Genomic DNA, 19,710 nt, shown 5'->3' with positions numbered 1-19,710 from the left:
CCTCCTCCTCGTCTTCCCGCCTCCCGCCCCCTCCCCGTTCGCCATGTGGCAACTGCCTCATAGACCTATACAAAAAGTGCACGTGCCCCTTCAGATATATGACAGCAGCTGATGGCGAAGTGGCCTCCATCCAGCCCCGGATAGGACCCTCCGTCCGGGGAGGCCGCTCTGCGCCCCATCCCATTTACGCGAAACCCGAGTGTCTGTGTACAACCCCCCCATTCACCACCACCACCACCCCTCCCCGGGTCCGCTCCCCGCCCACTCCTGCGCACCCTTCGGGCAGCTTTTTCCCAGGACTGTCCGTATTAAAGATCCATCCTGGGATAAACTTGAGGAAAGGGGATCGGTCTGAAAACACTTTTTGGCCCCAATGCCCCCTCCCCTACTCCCCTCCGCTCCACGCGTAAGCAGCGCTCTGCGCTACCCGCGGCTACTCCTGGCCCCCAGCACGCTTCGAGCGGGGGGAGAGAAGGGGACAATGACAAGGAGACACTGGCACGGCAGGCAGGAAAGGGGGCAGAAACACCCTTTCCCTTCCTTCTCCCCCTGCGTCCCACCAAGAAGCGGCGCGGCCGGCTGCGGAGGAGGCCGGCTGGGTGCCGGGACAGGGAAGGAGAGAGAGGGGGCGAACGCATGTGGCCGCAGGGCGCGGGCCGCACATCAACCCCCCCCCCCTCTACAGGCCGGCGCGGTGGCAGCGGGAAGCGGCGAAGCTCCCGCCCGGGCCGCATCGCGCGGGGGTGGGACGGGGGCGGTGGCGGCGGCAGGGGGGGCCCCCGCGGAGTGTGCGTGTGCCTTGCGGCTGTTACCTGGCGTTGGTGCAGTCGTTGTAGAGGGTCTCGAAATCCTTCCTGGAGATGAGTTTGCAGCGGTTGACCCCGGGCTGGATGGCCCCCAGCCCTCTCAGGATGCGGACCTGCTCCACGTTGCAGACCACGGGCGTGATCTCCAGCCGCTTCAGCTTGGTGTAGACCGTGTGCAAGCCCCCCACCAAGTGCTTCAAGAAGAGGTCGAAAGCCTGGGGCAGGCAGATGAGCTCGCAGCCTTCCACGGTGAAGGAGGCCACTTTGGCCCCCCTCAGATCCACCATCTTGCACTCGTTATTCTGGGGGGTGTTCTCCACCGGGGACGGGGTCGAATACACGGGCTTGCCGGGCAGGCTGCTGGCCGCGCCGGCCGCGCTGGCATTGGGAGTAGAGGTGCCGCCGCTACCGCCGCCGCCGCCGCTGCTGCCGCCGCCGGCGGTGCCCAGGCTGGGGCTGCCGCCGCCGCTGCCGCCGCTGCTGCTGCCGTTACCGCCGCCGCCGCTGCTGGTGGAGGTGACTGTGGCCGCCGCTGCTGCCGCCGCCGCTGCTGCGATGGGCTCCGGCCGGAATAGGTTTGTCCCTGAAGCGGCCGGCGGGGGAGCGATGGACGGAGACGGAGAGGAGGAGGTGGCCGACGAGGAGGTGGTGGTGGTGGTGGTGCAGGCGGCAGAAGTTGAGACCGGAGGCTGAGGGGGGACCAGCTGGGTCGGAGGGATCAAAGCAGCCGGTACGGCCATGGTCACATATACGGCGGGGGGGGTTAGGGGGAGGGGGGAAAGTTCCCACACACACACACGAAGGGGAAAGGGGAAAATTTAAAAAAAAATGCTTTTTTTCTTTTTTTTAAAAAAAAAAAAAAGAGGACAGGAGAGAGAAGGGAGGAGGGGGGAGAAGTAGGGGGGGATAACCCCAGATCAGGTGCTGCGGCGAGCGAGAGAGCAGGGGGCAGAGTGAGAGAGAAACGCACAAAGTGTCCCGCAAGTGGGGACGGAGGAGGAGGAGGAGGAGGAGAAGTCCGCTCCGGGCGGCGGGGCTGGGGCCGAGGGGAGGGGGAGGGCAGTTTCTTTTTGTGGTCCTTGCTCTAGCACCACGTTAAAGACGAAGGTGAAAAAGAGGAGGTTTGAAGGACTTCGGTTCTCTCTGGCAAGTACATTGATCAAAGATTGAGAGGGGAATGACAGAGAGAAAATGAGCTGGGAAGTGCTGGCTGCCGCCGCCGCCGCTCGCTCGCTCGCTGGACGAGTTGTTGTTGTCACACGGTGCGGAGGGGAGGAGCTCCGGCAACTTGAAATACCCTTTGAAGCAGCAAAAGGCTCACTCACTAGTATTAACCCAAATTATCCAACCAGGAACCCGGAGCAGGGAAACGGAGAGAGAGAGGGAGAGAAGTCCCTCTTCCTCCCTCCACCTCCCCCCCACACACACCCCTCCTCTTCAGGAACCGTTAGATTACATGTTTCATATTTCACCCCACCAGAGACGAGATGTAATTTTCCCAGCCCTTTTCAGCAGTCGCTTGTCAACACAGTTTGTGGAAAAACACGAGCGTCTCCAGCGTTCCCCCAAAAGCCGGGCGGGAGCGAGGAAGCCGGGGCGCGGGGCGGGGGTTGGCCGCACACCTTGCCGGGGTTAGGGCGGACAAAAGCAGAAACCTCCGGACGGGTCTGTTGCTCTTGTTGTTGTTGTTCTCCCGGGACCACGCACGCTCCTCCCGGCGGGATGGGAGTTGCTGCTGGAAGGTCCGGCGAGCAGCGCCGAGGCCCCTTTGTTGCGAGGGCAGTGGTGGCTGCGCGGGGCGCGCAAGAGGAGCCCCACGCGGTAACATCTGCAGGAGACCTTCCTGCCAGCGGCCGCGGATCAAAGGGGAGGGGGCACTGCGAGTCACGCCGTCTACAAACCGTATCGGGGGGGCAGGGGGGGAGAGAAGGGCTTGCAGCGGCACCGAAGTAACTTGGGGAGGGTAAGGCGCCCGGGCAACAGGTAGCGACGCCGCGCAAAACCCGCGCAGAATCCGCGCAGCGGCGTCTCGCTCGGCTGCCCCCCCCGCCACCCCTCCCCTCTCCCGCGCCAGGTAGCGCGGAAAGTCAGCTGCTGCGCTTGCCCGCACATGCGCAATGGTGCGGTCGGCCTGGCGTGGCCGGGCCCGGTACGGGGAGGGGGTCGTGCCCGGCGGCGGCCGAGGGGGGATGGGGTGTTACCGCGTGTTTGGCGGCTTGCGTGGCGGAGGGCGAGAGTCGGTCGGGAAAGCCGAGAGCTTCATTGCTGCCTGTCTTTGAGGGCACTTAAGTGTTTTTTTTTTTAAGGGGTAAAATGGCCATTCCGAGAAATTGGGGGGTCCGCAAAAATGGGGTTTGGCGTGTACGTAAATCTTCCGATGTTAAAAATATACACTGACAGTACCTAATTGATTGTGATGCATGTATGTGCCCATAGCTGCTGCTTTTTGCCCTTTTTTTTAAATGTACATTATTATGTGAGATATGACTCATGGGATGACACATCTACAGAAGGGATAATCTGAACTGTAGTAATTCAGTGCAGGGGAATTTCCACATTATCATATACAAACTCTTCTCATATGTTCTACTTTGTTGTACTTCAATCTCTGGATAGAGTTTGTGGTATAAAATCAAAAAAGATGTATTTCGGTAGTGAAATTTTAGCAATCCTGCACGAAAAATCTCTAAAATTGGCAAATAAAACCAAGGAAGTACAAAGTCACAGTTTATTTTGAAGTCATGTGTGCCCACTATTGTGCAAAATAATTATTCAAGCTGTTTTCAGCTGGTTTTGAGAATGCCTATGTGGGGGAGCTTGTCCAACTTGAGTTCCAGTGATGGTACATAGTGTTCCATAAAACTGGGAATTTATTGAAAAATGTAAATACACTTAATCTTTTTTTTTTTTTTTGAGTTGTAGAAAACCATCTTTGTCCATGTTTTCTTTGCCTCAACTATCCTTTTGCTTCTCACCTTCTCTTACACATTATGAAGATGTGTAACAGTCCTTGAGAAAATGAGGAGCCAGATGTGTGACAGTGCAACCTAGAGATCCGAGTGAACTCTGAATTAGGAAACCTCCCATTTCATTTGTTCTCTGTCTTCCCTACAATGTGATCCACACCAGCCCTTCTGCTTTTTTCTTCCTGAGTGCCCTCCCGGGTATATAATCCTTGTGGCACAAAATCTTATAAAGAAAATGTAGTTTGAAAGGGTTTAAAACCACAGGTTTGAGTTAACCGTGATCATTTCGATGTAACAATGGGATTAGGAACCTAGAAAGAAAGGTTGATGAAGTAGGTTCAAGAAAGGTTCTTGAAAGGTTCAAGACTTCTCAAAGCCTCTGGTTTGGTAAGTGTTTCTAGTGTTCATGAGGAACAACTGGATTTATTTTAACTCACACATATAAACTCACATAAACACAACAACAAAACCCGAGGTTGCTCTTAGTAAACTTTTTTAGATGGCATTTCTCTTACTCACTGACCCTTTCATGTAATGATACGTGTTGGGTGGGTTGTGTGGATTTTTTTTCCCTGATTTGATATCAGCAAAACTCAAAGTACTGTAACTTATATTTGAAAATTCTCCCTGTGTCAAGTGAAGACTTATGGTGCTGAAATCAATAAGACTGTTTAAAATTCAAAGACCTGCAAATCGTTCTGTTTGTCCTTTGATAGGGCCTGGGCTGATTAAAATGCGACCAAGAAAGCTTAATTGCTGCACTAATTAAGAAGTCTTTAATTTTTTTCCTGGAATATTGTTTGAAGCATGGTTTCTGTTCTGCTCATGTAACTGTTCAGGGCAGGTATTCTCTCTGTTTCTATGTCTTTTTTTTTTTTTTTTTTTTTTTTGTGTGTGTGTGTGTGTGTGTGTTAAAATGTATGTTAAAGGAGCAAGATATATTGACATTGATTGTAATTTATTGCTCTAAAAAAAAGACTGATATGGAGTTCACTGTTTTATTAAATTACAATTTTGAGGGCAGCTGTAAAGGGTAAAATGTAATTAGAAAATGCATTGTAGCTCTCGCATTTTAAGGAATCTAAATACCTGACTGGCAGGAGATAGGATAGTACGTCAGCTCCCTCCCCTTCTTCTGTTATTATTGATAATTAAATATTTAAATTCATTCAGGAAATACAGAAAAGTATTTATCTTCTCAACATGTGTGAAGGAATGGACCAGAGGGAGGGGAAGCTTACAGAAGATAGGCACCTGGTAAGGATGAATAGTGTATTACTGTGTTAAGTTCATCCACAATATTTTTCCTGCGTTTCTTTTGAATTTATTTTCCAGATAAATACTTGCATTTTTTCTTATCCTTTTCTAGTGACCTATTTAGTTCACCAGTTTCTGAAGAGAAGAAACTAATTTATTTCACAAAGCTTTCTGTCTGATCAATAGAGTAATGGTTTAGGTTTAATCATGCTGCATTATAATTCTGGCAAACAACTGCTGAACAGAAGATTCTTAGAAAGGAGCAAGTACCATCAAAGAGAAGGTAAGTTCTGTTTTGCTTTTAATCTCCAGGGTTTCACGCAGTAATTCTCCTCTCTGGAGCTATCTGTTATTTAGAGGGAAGACTGAGAAAGAGGGAGGGACCTCATCCTGAATCCCCCCCTCCCTGCATCGCTGAGGAAAATAGACTTAGAGAAATGTAAGTCGGTGAATTGGCATCCTTTTTTGCCTTTCCACCAAGATATTTGCTAAACATTGAAAACACGATGAAAGCAGTTGAGATTGATGCAAAGTGTTGTACCAGTAATAAGAAACTGGATACTGCAGTACTGTTTTTCTAATTGTTGCATTATAGTCAAATTAGCACAGACCTTGTCCAATACAAATACAAACTGGATTCCTTTCAGTGACAGGACAAGTAGATAACATGCTTAATAGATACAAAGGGAGATTTACCATTCCAAGCACGACGTCACCCTAATTATGTTTACTCTAATTGAAAGCAAGGTTTTGGGGAACCTGAAATTACTCATAGGATATTTTTAATAACTGAATAATAATAAAGTGCAGCAAATGTTGATCACAACCCTTTTGGTCTTTCAAAATCTATTGGAAAATTAAATGAAAAGTGGAGTTTGGTACAAACAATGCCCCAGGGCAAAAAACAACTAACACTAGATTTTCCAGTCCAGCCATAACACAAATCAATTTGAGCACACTTCTATGGCCAGGCTGCCAGATTGTTATGACTGCTAATTCACTCAATCAAACAGTGCATTAGCACACCCGGCACAAACAGCTTTAACAATGGCATGGACTTCTGAACAGTCCACCATATATCATTAAAAACTCTCCACGTTCTGTTTTGCTGCAATATGGATTTAAGTATGGTGCCCGCCTAAAAAAAAAAAAAAAAAAAAAAAAAAAAAAAAGTGGTGGGAGAATGGGAATTAGGAAACTTCGGGAGCCATCAAAAATAACTTTTAAAGTCTTTAAGAACGAGAATCTGAGAGGAAATAACCACCTGGGCTGATTGCCTTAAAGTGCATCTCTCAGCTGGAGAGTTGAGAGCAGTTGCAGCACATCCCCAGCACAGGACTGGAAGAAGAATTGTTCTGGGCTTGGCAGCTCGCACACGCCCTGCCTGACCCAGGCACTTAGCGCTAGAGCATCTTTTGCCGGCTTTACTCCCGCGAGTCATCTCCCTGTCTCCCAGAGTATTCGACCGCCTGAGTAAAATAGGCAGGATTTAGCCCCAGAGGGCTTCCCTCAGTTATTCCCTTTCATCCCCACGAGAAGTGGGTGTTATCTCCGGGGATGCTTAACTGATGTTCTGACCAAGGACGCGCTGTACTGGGAGATGCGATAAACGACGGCTTTGGAGCCTTCTTATTCCATCCCTCCCTCCTCCCTGGCATCCGACACACGCACAAACACACGCACACCCCCACACCCACGCACACCCGCATCTATGCACATTGCAAACAGCAAACGCCAATTAAGCTCCTTGCTTATTTACGGTGTGTGTTTGTTGCTGGTTTTTGTTGAGCTAATTGTGTTTGGGTTTTTTTTAGTTTTTTGTTTTGTTTTTTTTTTTTCCTTAAGTCGCTGCTCTGACTTAAGAAAATACGTTTGGAAGTCAGTGACTGAAATAATTCTCGTGTTAATTTGAGCCTTTCGGTCACGTTGTAGATCTCGGAGCTGAATGGTAGAGCGGGTCGGGTTCCCTTCGGCTCGGGATGGATGGAGCAGGTGGGTGGGCACTGCCTGCTGACAGCTGACATCCGGGAGGGAAAGCTGCGGTACGAGAAGAAGATAACCAACTTCCCAGCGTGAATTAAACGGGGGCTGGAATAGACGAGAAGCTCTCTGTGATGTCTGAGTTTTACTTGGGCTCTCATTAGAGGTCCCCAGCCCAACGTGTTAATTCATCTACCAACAGGTAGAAAAAGTCGCCCAGAGCAATAATTACGAAGTACAAAGCCCTTGCCATTAAATTATGTTAAAGTGATGATCTACTGAGATGCCCTTTTCCGTGCTTTCCCCCCGCCCGTACAGAGTCTTTTTCCCTCAGCCGTTCGCTCCATCCTTAAGCTCTCAACCCAGGCGAACCGAAACAGAGACGCTGGAGAACCGAACCGGTATTTCAGCGTTCCTGGTCATCCAATACGCACCCCGATCTCTGCCGGTGTCACGACCCGCTTTTCCTGCCCCGCGCCCGGGAGATGCGGGGGACCGCGGCACACACTCCCCCCCACCCCCCACTCCCCACTCTCTTTCATCCCTTCTTTCCTTCTCCGCTCCCTCCGGCCGCACCGGGCTCTCCAAGCCTCCGGCCGCGGGTCTCGGTGCCGCCGCCCGCGGTGGGGAGAGAGGCGGCAGCGGCGGATCGGGTCCCCACGCCCGGCGGGGCGGTGGGCGGGCGGCGGCTCGGCAACCGCTCCAGCACTAATTGTTTCCCTTAATAATATTAATATTAACATTAATAATAATAAAAGCACACTAGGCTCTTTTTAATACATGAGCTGTCAGCCTGTGAAACGCAGCCTTTTCTTCCTCAAGTCACTTAAGTGAATGAAAAACGTTGGGGTGGTGAGGGGGATACCTCTATTATTCCTATAGTTCCGAAGCAAGTACTTTTAATTCTTCTTTGATGGGGGGCGGGAAGGAAGGAGGGAGGACCCTTGAAACTCCGAGTCCTTGCTTGAAAAGTTTCAGTCAAGAGCGGGATTTTATACCGAGTTATAAACTCTCCCTAAGAGGGGGATGTTATAAATGGAAGTGCTGACACAACCTTAACTATAGCGTGTAAACGGCTATGCTATAATATCCATTAAGCAGAAAGAAAAATAAGATGGCTGATCAATAATTTATACAAAGAGTACCAACTGCAGACATAATAACTGTAATGTTTGCAAAGCAATCTCTCGCTCTCCAGGCTTAACAGTAAACTAGCGGGGCTGTTAATTTCCAACTCCTACAGATAAGAATACAAACAAATTACTTAAACTTGTATTTTACTCGATATTTTGCATGCCTCGGTAGGATAAAATAAAATCTAATTACGATGCAACTTGGGCTGGTCGAGGACTCCCTTAGCCCCCCCCCAACCCCAAGCTTCCTCCTACCCGCCCGCGCTTCGAGAGGACCTTCTTGTAGCAAAGCCCCGACGGAGAGAGGAGCAGGTTGGTTGGAGGGGCGTTGTAAATGGGTCGACTTTTGGGTCACTATAGTTCTTCGGAGAGTCATTCATAAATTAATGAAGCCATTTAAGTTCAAAAAGAAAGTTACAAGGTTTTCCAGTGCCACGAGCTGAAACACAATACCCGCACCGGCACTGTAAGCATCAGCTGTCAGAGGACAATGCACTGGCGCTTTACATGCAGAAGGCTACTGGGAGAAAAGGAAAAAGAAAAAAAAACTGCTTTAGGGGAAACCAGTGCGTCTTCCACTATCCTAAGCGGAGAGTGGGCGAACAACTGCTACCTTCATTTGCATGGGAGCGTTATCTCCCTTTTACGTCTGCTGTATTTAGATAGCAAAGAAGAAGAACAAAGTCTGAAAGTTGCTAAGTATGCTTGGGTGGTGTGCCGAGGTTTTTCTGCGTGTCTTTTGCCACAGTACCAAGGATATCCCTTCTTTGTTAAATAACAAGAGCGAAACATGTCACTGAGGACGATATTTTTAAAGATGGCCCCCTCCTTACCCACTCCAGCCTAGACAAAGTTACATCGCCAACCGCACCAAAAGACTCTCAGTTTTAACGTGGCGTGTAACAGCTCTTCCTACAGTTTTCAGCTGCGCTTCTTGGGGACTTCATAGATGTTTTGTGTCGTATAACTAGATCGACACCTTATCCCTGAGCTGTAACGGCAGGCTGAAAAAAAAAAAAAAAAAAAAAAAAAAAAAAGCAGTGATTTTCCTCCTTCCCTGGTGCTTGCTTGTTCAGTGACCTCTCCCAGCTCAGCTCCAGTATAGCAAAGTCACGTAAAATACTGCCAACTGCCCCGAGACTGCGCACGCAGACGGAGTCTTATACTGAAGCAATAGTCTTGCCCCCCCCGCCCCTTCTGCCCCAGTGACTGCTTGGATGCAGTCTTGGATGCAACACTGTGGAACAGCGTTGCTTGGCGAAACTTCACAGAAATCGCAGCGCCCACTAGTGCCTGGGGGCGGGGGTCTGCGCTTCCCCCCTCTCCCCGAGGGCCGACCCTGGGGAGAAATGTCCTCTGAGGGGAAGGAAACGGGGGCAGAAGTGGGGGCAAGCACAAAAGAATGAGAGGCGGACAAAATAAGGTTTAAAGTCAGCTTTGATTAAACGAGAGTTCGTTTCTTAATTTCCTTAACAGAAGCTGAAAACGGAAAAGTTGTGTTCTCCCTGGTTCTTCCCGTCTCATAAACCCTCTACTGTTTGTGGAGGTGTGTGAATGGAGCAAGTGTTTCATCAGCAGAGCCTTCACCCTGACATTGTGAAAGGAATTGGAGAGGCTGCTTGGCTGTGAAGTCTTGATAGGAAACAGGAGCAGTGCTACATACATGTTTCAGTGTTGGATACCCACCTGATATGCAAAACTATGGAAAAACTGCAAGAAATTTCCATTAGGCCCCTTTCTTTCTTCTTGGGTTGTGTATTTTGAGTTGTTTGGAGTTTTCTGTTTGTTTTATTGTTAGGTTTTTGTTAGTTAGTTAGGTTTTTTTAAATATATACATCATGTACAGAGATTTTTAGTGGGTAGCATTTAGATTTTCTTAGAAATTTGCCTTGCCTTGGAGATGAAAATGGATTTTGCAAGTAAGGTGACACACGCTTGCTCTTGTCTTGGTTGAAGATACCAAGTAGATAAGCTCAAGATACACTCCCATACGCTCCCACTGAATGTCTTGAGCATTTGCTTATTGCTTGTTGTGTATTGGGATATTGGATATCATCCCAAACCAGATCCAGGAACTTACAGTGGTGGCCAGAATAATATGATTTCCCATGCAGGATTCCCAAAGTTGTAAGAGTCAGCTTTGAATTATACCACACGCACTGGGGCTCAAGTAAGTGGCAATGGACTGGTCCTGTCATCTTCTAACTTAGTGTTTAATAGCTTTCAGTAAACCCCTAGTTCACAGTGTGTAAACTTGTTGAGATACTAAGACCTTGTTTAGCCAAGAAGAAAAACTGCAAAAGTGTCCTAGAATAACTTGGGCTCAGTATCCAAAATCATCTGGTGGATGATGAGAGGCCGGCCAGGATTAGTCTGTGCCTCTTCTCTACCTCTTAATTTGATAGTATCATCTTCTCCTTTTATTACTGCTAAGCATTTTTTCATTAAGAATAAGCATGAAAATATACTTTCATATAGTTGTATATATTTGCTATGCAAAAATTTGTCAGCAAAACCATCAATACGGTAGACACTCAACACCAAAGTAGTTGAAAGCAATTTGTAGGAGAGATTTTTGAAATAGAGTATCTATTTTCACATTTAAAAAAAAGACACTTATTTTTAAAAAGGATAATACTTGGCATAGGTATAAGTAAAAAAAAAAGGTTCTGTATCCTTATGAAAGGTGTAATAGGGATAGTACACCCAAAATAAGTTCCCTTAGAACATATTCTCTTGATTTTCATGGATAATGGCAAAACCCCCTTTTATTATTACTATTTTTTTAAAAATTCTAATTAACTTCACTACCTGTTCCTCTTCTGTGTCCAGGGGTATGCATGCAATTGAATTTTATTAGTATGAATACTGCACTTTAAGCTAATACATTTGAGTGTTTATCCAAAGTAAATTATTGGAATATTAATCCAACCAAAACAGACTTATTAAGACAGCAGTTCCTTACAACAGCCTTAGCTTTAGGCACATGTGTAAATCTGTAAATAGATGCTCAACATAGAAATCCAAGCAGCTGAGTCACGAAAGTACCAAAGAGAATAAGAAAAAAGAAAACCACATTTGAATGTTAAATTTGGAAAATCAAAGGGATTGTTAGAGGAAAATCACTGACTACATTAAAACAAGAAATTAACTTAAGAAAACTGTAAAAATACAAAAGGAGTTGAGTTAAAGTAATAAACCAATATCTATACAAAGTATTTTTTAGTCTGTAGTAGCAAGCTGGCTTTATTAAAACTTGTTTTCCTAAACATGTGAATATGAACTTAAAATATAAACTTCAAAGCAAGAAAAACGAGCTACTATGAACCAAGTTGCTTTAATCTAGCTGGTTAGAAGAAGTTTTAATTGTCGTGCTTCTGCTTAATTACACCCTTCAATTTGACAATCACGTTCAGGCAGTTGAGGCTTATTCCATTTTCACACATGAGGCTGGATAGGGCCACTAAGATCCACAAAAATAGTCAGGTGTTATGCTACCAATTGTCGCCTGATTTAATTGGTGGGTGCCTCAATCCTTTAGTGCATAAGCTCATGTTGACACAATTCACTAAGTGTATAGGTTTCCTTTGCTGGACATATAGATGACAGTGGAAATCTCAGTGTTGCTGTTTATTTTGAAAAGGGAGTCCATGCCTGAAGAGAAGCATTCCTTGCTTGGGTCCTCATGTTCACATAAGTGGGGCTTCAAGCAAGGTAAAGGTGAAAAGAGGCAGTTTGCTCTTGCATCCCTATTTTTGTTCTGTGGTACAGCTAACAACCACTTAGGCAGGTTGCTTGCTGAGTGGGAAACCTTTTTTACACACATCCAACTTCCACCATTTCCACATGTCAAAAGAGCTAAGCCAGGGTTCCCACACAGTAGAAGTGGGCATGAGCAATCAAACAGGAGGCTTGCAATGGTGAAGGTTTTTCTGGTTCTTTGGAAAATTTAGGCCAGTTGACAGTACTATGGGGTGGAAAACCTCCAAGCAGATTTTCATACCTCTCAAGTAAATGTCTGTGTCACCTGTCTGACAAAAGGCAGATTTTTTAAGGACCAAGTTCAGCCACACGGCCGCTCTAGGGCTGCCCAGCCTCTTCATTCTCAGTATCATGGGGTACCTCACACTGCTAATGAAGACCTTCTGTTCTCCACTAGTAAACTTGTCCTGTTATGAAACTGGGGCTCCTAAATGCCTTAGATATTTTTTAAAATGTTAATCTCTGGCTTTTACTTTGTTTTAAACTCTTCTATCTACAACCACGAAGCTGTAGTCAAAACAAACATTTTCTTAACAGCTCTAACTTTTATTTTTTACTGTCAAGCTGAAACAATTACAAGGAAAACAATGTATACAACAGTATATATAATCAAGAAAATGTTTGCTTGAGTGTTTTGTTTCCTACTGATATAAATTAAGGACTCAGTGCACAATTTACAAGCAAGGGCCAATAGCTGAGTACTTTTAAATACAGAGATATATAATGGCTGCAGTAAATACACATTTGGAGGCTACATTTATACTAGCAAATTAAACTTGCTTGGGAACATTCCTATGCAATATTTATAAACTCTTCTGTCCAAAAGAGGGTAATAGCAACAGCCTGCCAGCTGAGAAGGGTCTCTGGGACATGGAGCCCCCCTCTCGCTCAAACATCACCCAGGAATTGGTGTTTAGGATGGTTAAAGAGTGCCAGGGCTGTTTGAACAGCTTCATATTATAGATCATCATGTTCCAGTACCTGGGAACGTTCCTGACACTACTTAATTTACTAGTGCAAATATAGCTTGAACTGTTTTATATTACAGTATTTCTTGAAACGTTTATTCTCTTTGGACACTTCTATAGGGACAAACTCTTGATCTTGCAATCTTTACATAGGCAGCATTCCTATTGACTTTAAGAAATGAAAAATTTAAAGGAAAAAAAAAAGTTTCCTTAATTTGTGAAGAATTCAGCCTTGGCCTGTAATTAGAAAATAAAAAGGAAGTAAAATTATAACAGAGGAGGAACTTGCTAGAATACTCCCTAAAACAATCTTTGAATGGCATTAAAGTATCACCCAGTAATACAGGGTCTGCTTAATTAATTTAGCAGCCTGGACTGGAGATTCAGGTTTTTGTGCTCTCGTGCTTTTGTGCTGGGTATCTGAAGCTGAAAATGTAAACATGAATGCATTTTCTATAAAAGACTCCTAGAAAAATGTTACAGAAGGGAGGGTACATTCCTTGCTGGGTTTTGTATTAGCTTCTTTACAGTCAATATCAGTGCCACAAACCAGCCTGGGGAAGTTAGAATCTTCTTGCAACAGGTTGACTGCTGCTGAATTTATAGGGCTATTTGTAACTTTTATTGATAGGAACACCATAAAAAAAGCATTATGCAAAGGGACAGATGCATATATTTGTGTGTTTCCCCCCAGTTAATATGAACTAACATAGCACTGACCTGTTTGAGAGTTGCATAAATGCAATGTTTTGCACTTCTTTTTATAGCTGTAGCTTGTTTTGAATAGTCAGACAGATATAAAATGACAGAGGAAAGATTATTCTTTAGAATTTTTACTTTGCCATTTACAAATCAAGAACGTTTGCATCTGTCTTACCACATTAGTGAAACAGCCTGTAAAGGAAGACTGTTTTACAGGCTGAGCTGAAAAAAAATATTTAACAGAAAAGTATTGCTAGCTTTATTCGGAGCCAGCAGATACTATGAATGATATACTTGACACTTCATAAATAATAGCACAGGAAAAAATCAAGAAGAAAATTACTTTTTGGCTCAGTCTTGCAATCAATTGATATTTTTTTTCCAAATAAGAACTTTATTGTCAATTGGATAGTCTAACTCTACAAAAGAGAAAAAAATCCTTCCTTCCACTTGAACAGCTTTCAGATAACAATTACTAATTTAAGGTCTATTAGAAAGATTTATTTGAGAAATGGCTGACTTTCTTTCTATGGCTTGTTTTTCCCCAGACAATATTTTTCTTACACACCTTACAACATTTGTTAATGACGAAGTCTTTATTGATGAAAAGAAAAAACAAAAGAACCCCAAACTTATGCCCCTTACTTCATCTCGTTACTCATTGATCTCTGATATAAATCCTGGCAATCTTCATCTCCTTCCTTCTTCGTGGAGACTATAATAATACAGAATATTACATCGCTATTGCTTGCTGGGGAATCAGAGTACAAAGCTTGGTTAATAAAAAAGACTAAGCAAACAAAGTCCTTGCATCTGTGAGAAGTCTGATCTCGCTTTAAGGCTCACTCACGTTTCTGATAACCGCTGATGATCTCTTTAGCAGAAGCAATTCCAATAAGGCAAAGGTGCCCTCTGTAGGGGAGAGGCTGTAAATGGTGGTGGGTAGCTGGAATTGCTCAAAGATCACGGAAAGCAGCAGAAAAGAATAATTTCTGAGCAGTCTGGCTCTGGAAAAGATTAAATGCTATGTATAAATGAAGCAGTGAAAAACAAACAAACAAACAAACAAAACCCCTCCGAACACCTCAGTTAAAATACTATAGAAAACAATATTCTAACTATAGATAACATTTTGTAAAAAGCTGTCCCTGTACTAAAATGAATCTTGCAGTGAAAGCTGAGCTACAGCAATATTTTGAATAAAATTAAATATTAATTTCAGTCAAAAGAACGTTATGGAAATAAGATAATTCAGAAAGCAACACACTTAAAAATCTCTGTAACATGTATTCCTAAAAAGTTTACCACAAAGCAGATTCATTAAGGGTCCCAAGGGGTTAGCATACTGCTTGGTAAGAAATTGCTTTTGTTACCATGCCCACAGACACATCTTAGCTGGTGTGCAGAATCTCTGGTGGCTATTTGCAATTATTTGGGGAATTCTTTCCTCAATTTATAATGGCAGTTAATGCCAGCCCAGAGAGAGGCAGGGAATCTATCTCTAGTCGTAGTTCATTGCTCGTTATTAATTATTTTCTACATCCCACTTTTATAATCCATTAAGATGACCTGCAGTTCTTGCTAACTTGATTTTCTATCTTGTACTCTCTTTTTTTCTTTTCAACATAGTGTTTCCTTTTTTTCCTTTTTTTTTTTTTTTTTTTTTTTTTTTTTTTAATTATTTCTGGCAATTTGTTTGCTATATATGCTGGGGTTCCTACAAAAACCTAGGCTGAATCATAGTTTAGAAAGTGAAGACCAGTGTTGTAAGTATGTGGTTTAATCTGCTTCTAAATATGACTGTAAAGAGAAGGGTGGGTTTTGGTCACCTGTAGAAAAGTTAAGGAGGATAGTAAGTTCTAAATCCTATGGGCTGCTAATGGTGGCTGAGATTTTTTTCTGGTCTGAATCATTAATAAGGGGCAATTTTTCTAGATCATAATGTCAAGACTGTCTTTCAAAAGGGAGCTGAAGGAAAGGGAGAAAATAAACTTAAAACATTGCCTTTACTATTCACAGGTCCTAGTCAAAGGGAGCTTGTTCCTTTTTTTACCCACTGTTGGAAATACTGGTATGAGGGACCATGTTTTGGTTCAAGTAAATGGCAGAATAATGCTAATTTTTGTTTTAATTAATATCTGAAACAGTAAGCTCTTTTTCTTAAGTCATCAAATAGCATTGAACCTCTCAGGCTCATTTTAAGAGAAGTAATTTCACTACCACTACTTTTTGATCTTCAGGGCATGCTTCCAAGTCTATTTACATAAATAAATGTTTGGGGAATGACTGAGATTATGGAGCTTTGTGGACTTTTGATGTGCCCTCTTCATATCCCATTGCCTAACCTGTGAATCAGATCTGACACGCAGCAGGGTATTAACTTTACTGTCTCTTACAGACAAAATTAACACAACTCAGAGGACAAAAGTGAGGATCCTAACTAAATGGGAGAATTCTTGTAGGTGCTGCCTTACTACATGGAAGTCCTTTACAGGTCAAATCCTCATGCCCATTTCTTTTTCCCCCGACAGAAAGCATGCTTGCACTGTAAGATATCTGTAGTAGCCACCATCTTACCCTACTTAATTGTTGCATCTTTAACAAAAGTTCATTTTCATGTTTGAATGCCTACCCTGAAATGTGAAAATAACCTCAGTATAGGTCTCAAAAATGTTTTTTTGTTCTATCCAACCGTTTAGCTAAATACAGGACAAACATCCAAGGCTAATTTTTGCCTTTTTCTAGACATACTGACTGTGTCTTAACATGCAAGCTGGATCCTTCTGGTTTATTGTATTGATCCTTCCTTGTCTTTTTATAAGACTGTATTTACAGTTGCAAAGGTATTATTGTACTTTTTTTTAAGATGTGTAATACATTTAATTCTGGAAAAGCAGTATTTTCCAAGCATTGTATTATTTTGGGTTTTTTCCTTATATTTTCTTTTATACTTTTCTTTCCAACTAAAGGCTTCCAATTCCTCAGATTTACTCCATGACAGCTTCTTCCAGGCTGTAGTCACACAACCTATCTTAAGATGCTTTGTTTATGTGTCAGAAATAGTTATTTGGTCTCTTTATTCAGTCATTGAAAAGAAGTATGCATTTTCAGTGCAGAGATACAGAAAAACTAAACTATAAGCCCTAAGCTAATGTTGTGAAAAAAATCTTAGGTGATATGAGACAGGCCTCTGTCACAAGTGAACTGTAATTTTTTTTTTCAGTTTAGCCATTAAATTTATTTGTTTACATTCTAATATTTCTTTTAAATTATTTTTTATTTTTAATTTAATCATACATCATTTTCTGTGGATCCATTTTGCTCTTTGCTATGCCATCTTTTAGTTGCTGTGACCATGTTAATATTTTAAATTCTTCCTCGTCGACTGAACTTTTTCTATCTATTTTTAAACACCCATGATCAATCTTGACTTGAAAAAACCCCCGTGGTAAATCTCAATACATGACTTGTTATTTTATGGTGTCGTTGTCCTCTTTTATTTTTTTCTTCCCTTTAAGATTATTAGAGCATTCTATACAATACAATTAAAATTTGGCTTATTTCCTGTTGCTGTAATTGGCTTAACCCTTTTTTTTTTTTCAATCTGGAGACCATACAAACTGTAAAAGCAAAGTGACATTGTGCAGGGTCTAAAATATCTGGAGTTTTTGAATCTTTCATTCATATATTTTCATTAATTTTTTCTCAGCTCTCTGCAGCTTTGATACAGCTGCCCCCAGCATTTTTCCTGAATGGCTGCCAGCTGTCTTTGGGTTCTGTTGTCTAGCATTATATTGCTTGGCCCCAACCCTGAAAAATTTATACACTTGAGTAATTTTACGCATGAGAGCAAACCCGTTGACTATTGATGCATAACGTTATTCGCGAGTGCAAGCATTTTCAGGGTTTGGATAATTGTTTTGATTTTACTGGTTGATCATTGCAAAGTATTTGTAATGGGTTTTTTTTAACCCAGTTCTAGATTATTTTTTTTTCTTCTCAGTGTCTGTGAGATGTCTCAGGTTTCATGCAGTCATGTGTGTTTGAACGCAGTTAGGTGGGTTTTTTTAATGATTAATCTACATTTCATTTTGTATTTGTGACAATGATACCCACAAACATGTTAGTGTCTGAGTGGGTTGAATGTATTATGGCTTCTTAAGTATAACTAGGGTGCTTTTTAAAATTTTACACTGCTGATGAGTGAATCAACAGTAGCTGATTCCCACAGAGCTTTCCTGTTCCATAATCCATTCCCATGATAATGAATTAAGTATCAGGTCAAGCTTTGGAGACTTTTACCACAACATCCACAACTAACCATGTAACTAACTGAGTTACTTATGTGATGTATTTATTCATTTAAAGGAATTGCAGCTTTTTGTTAATTTACTACGTGCCTCTACTGCCTTTTGATTGCATCACTGTTGAAACAGTCCTGTTCAACTCCCTGGCTACAGAGTATCAGGAGTATGTAGCCCAATAAACATTACAGAACCATTACTACATAGTTATTTCTGCCTCTGTGTCTGGTTTTTTATTACTGTCATCCCTTTACTTGCTCCCTTTTTCTAGTAACTAGTGCTTCTTTATCTTTCATCTAATTTAAACACAACATATCAAAATGTACAAGGGCCTAAATCTCTAGTTTCTATGAGTCTCTGGGCTTCACCTGAGTCAACAAAGCAATGTCACTTTTTCCTGGCTGAGAAACTAGTTGAATAGATATGAAAGCTGGATTAATACTCTCTGTCTGATGTTCAGTATTGATTTCAGCTTCTTTTCCTTTTGCATTCCTTAAATACCACGTATTTGCTTCACATCTTTAATAGAGTGTTCTTGCTTAAATTTTAATCTTCTTTAAAACCCTAGTACTTCTTTTGGGCCACTGTTTTTAGTCTTTGAAGGATGTCCTGTCAATATTATCCTCATGCAGGTCCCACTAGTGTACAGTATTCCCTTTGGAATTTTTTTTCAGTAATGTCCCTATCCTGCCAAAGGCTCAGCAGTTTGAGAGTAAGAAGTCTGCATATCTAGACAAAATAGGAGCAAAACTTGAAGTGATAAAGCCTACTCAGTGTAAGCTTTCTTCTGCAGCTTATGCTATCTCTTGAGCTTTTTCTCAACTTTATTTTGCTTAGATAATTAATTTATTACAAAAATTACAAAATTTTGTTTATTACAAAAACCTGTTGATTTCATAGATGTATAAATTGCCCTTGTGGAACATAAAAATAGGAATTTTTTTCAAATTCATCTTCTACTTCACTTGCAGTGTCACAGTGTGACTAACCACTGATGCTTAGCACATTTGTCCATAAGCTTGTTTTTAAGTATGTGACTAGCTTTAATAATTTCCATACTGAATAAGAGCCTTCAAGCAACGTATTTTAATGACAGAACCATTTCAGATTCTCAAATGTATTGTTTCAGAGTATTCATAGTGCTCTATTTTAAGTTGTAGTCACCAACCTTTTGTAGAGGTGTTGCACACACATAAAAATTATTGAATCCAAAGTGATTAATGTAGGGTAATATGACACAGAATTCCTATTTCAGGTTATATGGGTAGGGTTGATTTATAATAAATATAACAAACATAATAAACCATGTTGATTTATTAGCTACAAAGCATGGGTCTGAACAAGTCCTTGTCTGCCTTTTTGATGAATGTAACGGGAAGAAATATAAAATATATAGCTATTGAACTTTTATAATAAAGTTACATATTTATTTTTAAAATACTGTAGGTATGATTTTGGGTCAAAGTTTTAAAATTAAATAGAACTGACTTTTAGGTAACTTTATGGAGTTTAAGAAAAGTATTCTCCTTTCAGAAACTGGTCAAGTTTGCTGTCTGGGTCTATCCTGTCTTACTTTTGGTCCTTCTATTCAGATTTCTAGGAACAGGGTAGTCCAGTGTTATTGCAAGAGAAGGAGTGTTAGCCTTCTGTAAACAAATATTGTTCTTGTAGATACAGGTCCTGTACAAGTGAGAGGGAGAGTGATAAGTCAATAGAAAATATATATTATAAAAATTATATGTAGAAATGTGTAGAAACCTCAAGAGGAATTTTAAGAGAACTCCTTCATGAATGCTTCATAAAACATCCCTGTAATCATTCACATATTCAGT

At 42.4% G+C, this 19,710-nt stretch overlaps 1 protein-coding gene and 1 long non-coding RNA gene across 2 annotated transcripts in view; one reads left to right on the top strand and one right to left on the bottom strand.

Moving 5' to 3' along the window:
* DACH1 (dachshund family transcription factor 1) overlaps positions 1 to 1,568 on the bottom strand; it is a 351,097-nt gene extending 349,529 nt beyond the window's left edge. The window contains exon 1 of the mRNA XM_030469246.1: positions 813 to 1,568. Within this exon, the coding sequence (XP_030325106.1) occupies positions 813 to 1,546 (734 nt within the window). The 5' untranslated portion in view covers positions 1,547 to 1,568. The remainder of the gene's footprint in view (positions 1 to 812) is intronic.
* Positions 1,569 to 5,195: 3,627 nt separating this feature from the next.
* LOC115599515 lies at positions 5,196 to 7,284 on the top strand. Its single transcript, XR_003988487.1, has 2 exons — positions 5,196 to 5,468; positions 6,962 to 7,284. It is a non-coding gene; the product is annotated as an uncharacterized LOC115599515 (long non-coding RNA).
* Positions 7,285 to 19,710: the final 12,426 nt, after the last annotated feature.

This window comes from Calypte anna, chromosome 1 (assembly GCF_003957555.1).
Source record: "Calypte anna isolate BGI_N300 chromosome 1, bCalAnn1_v1.p, whole genome shotgun sequence".
Lineage (NCBI taxonomy): Eukaryota > Metazoa > Chordata > Aves > Apodiformes > Trochilidae > Calypte > Calypte anna.
Note: the sequence above shows the minus strand (reverse complement) of the source record. Positions and strands in the feature narration are given on the sequence as shown.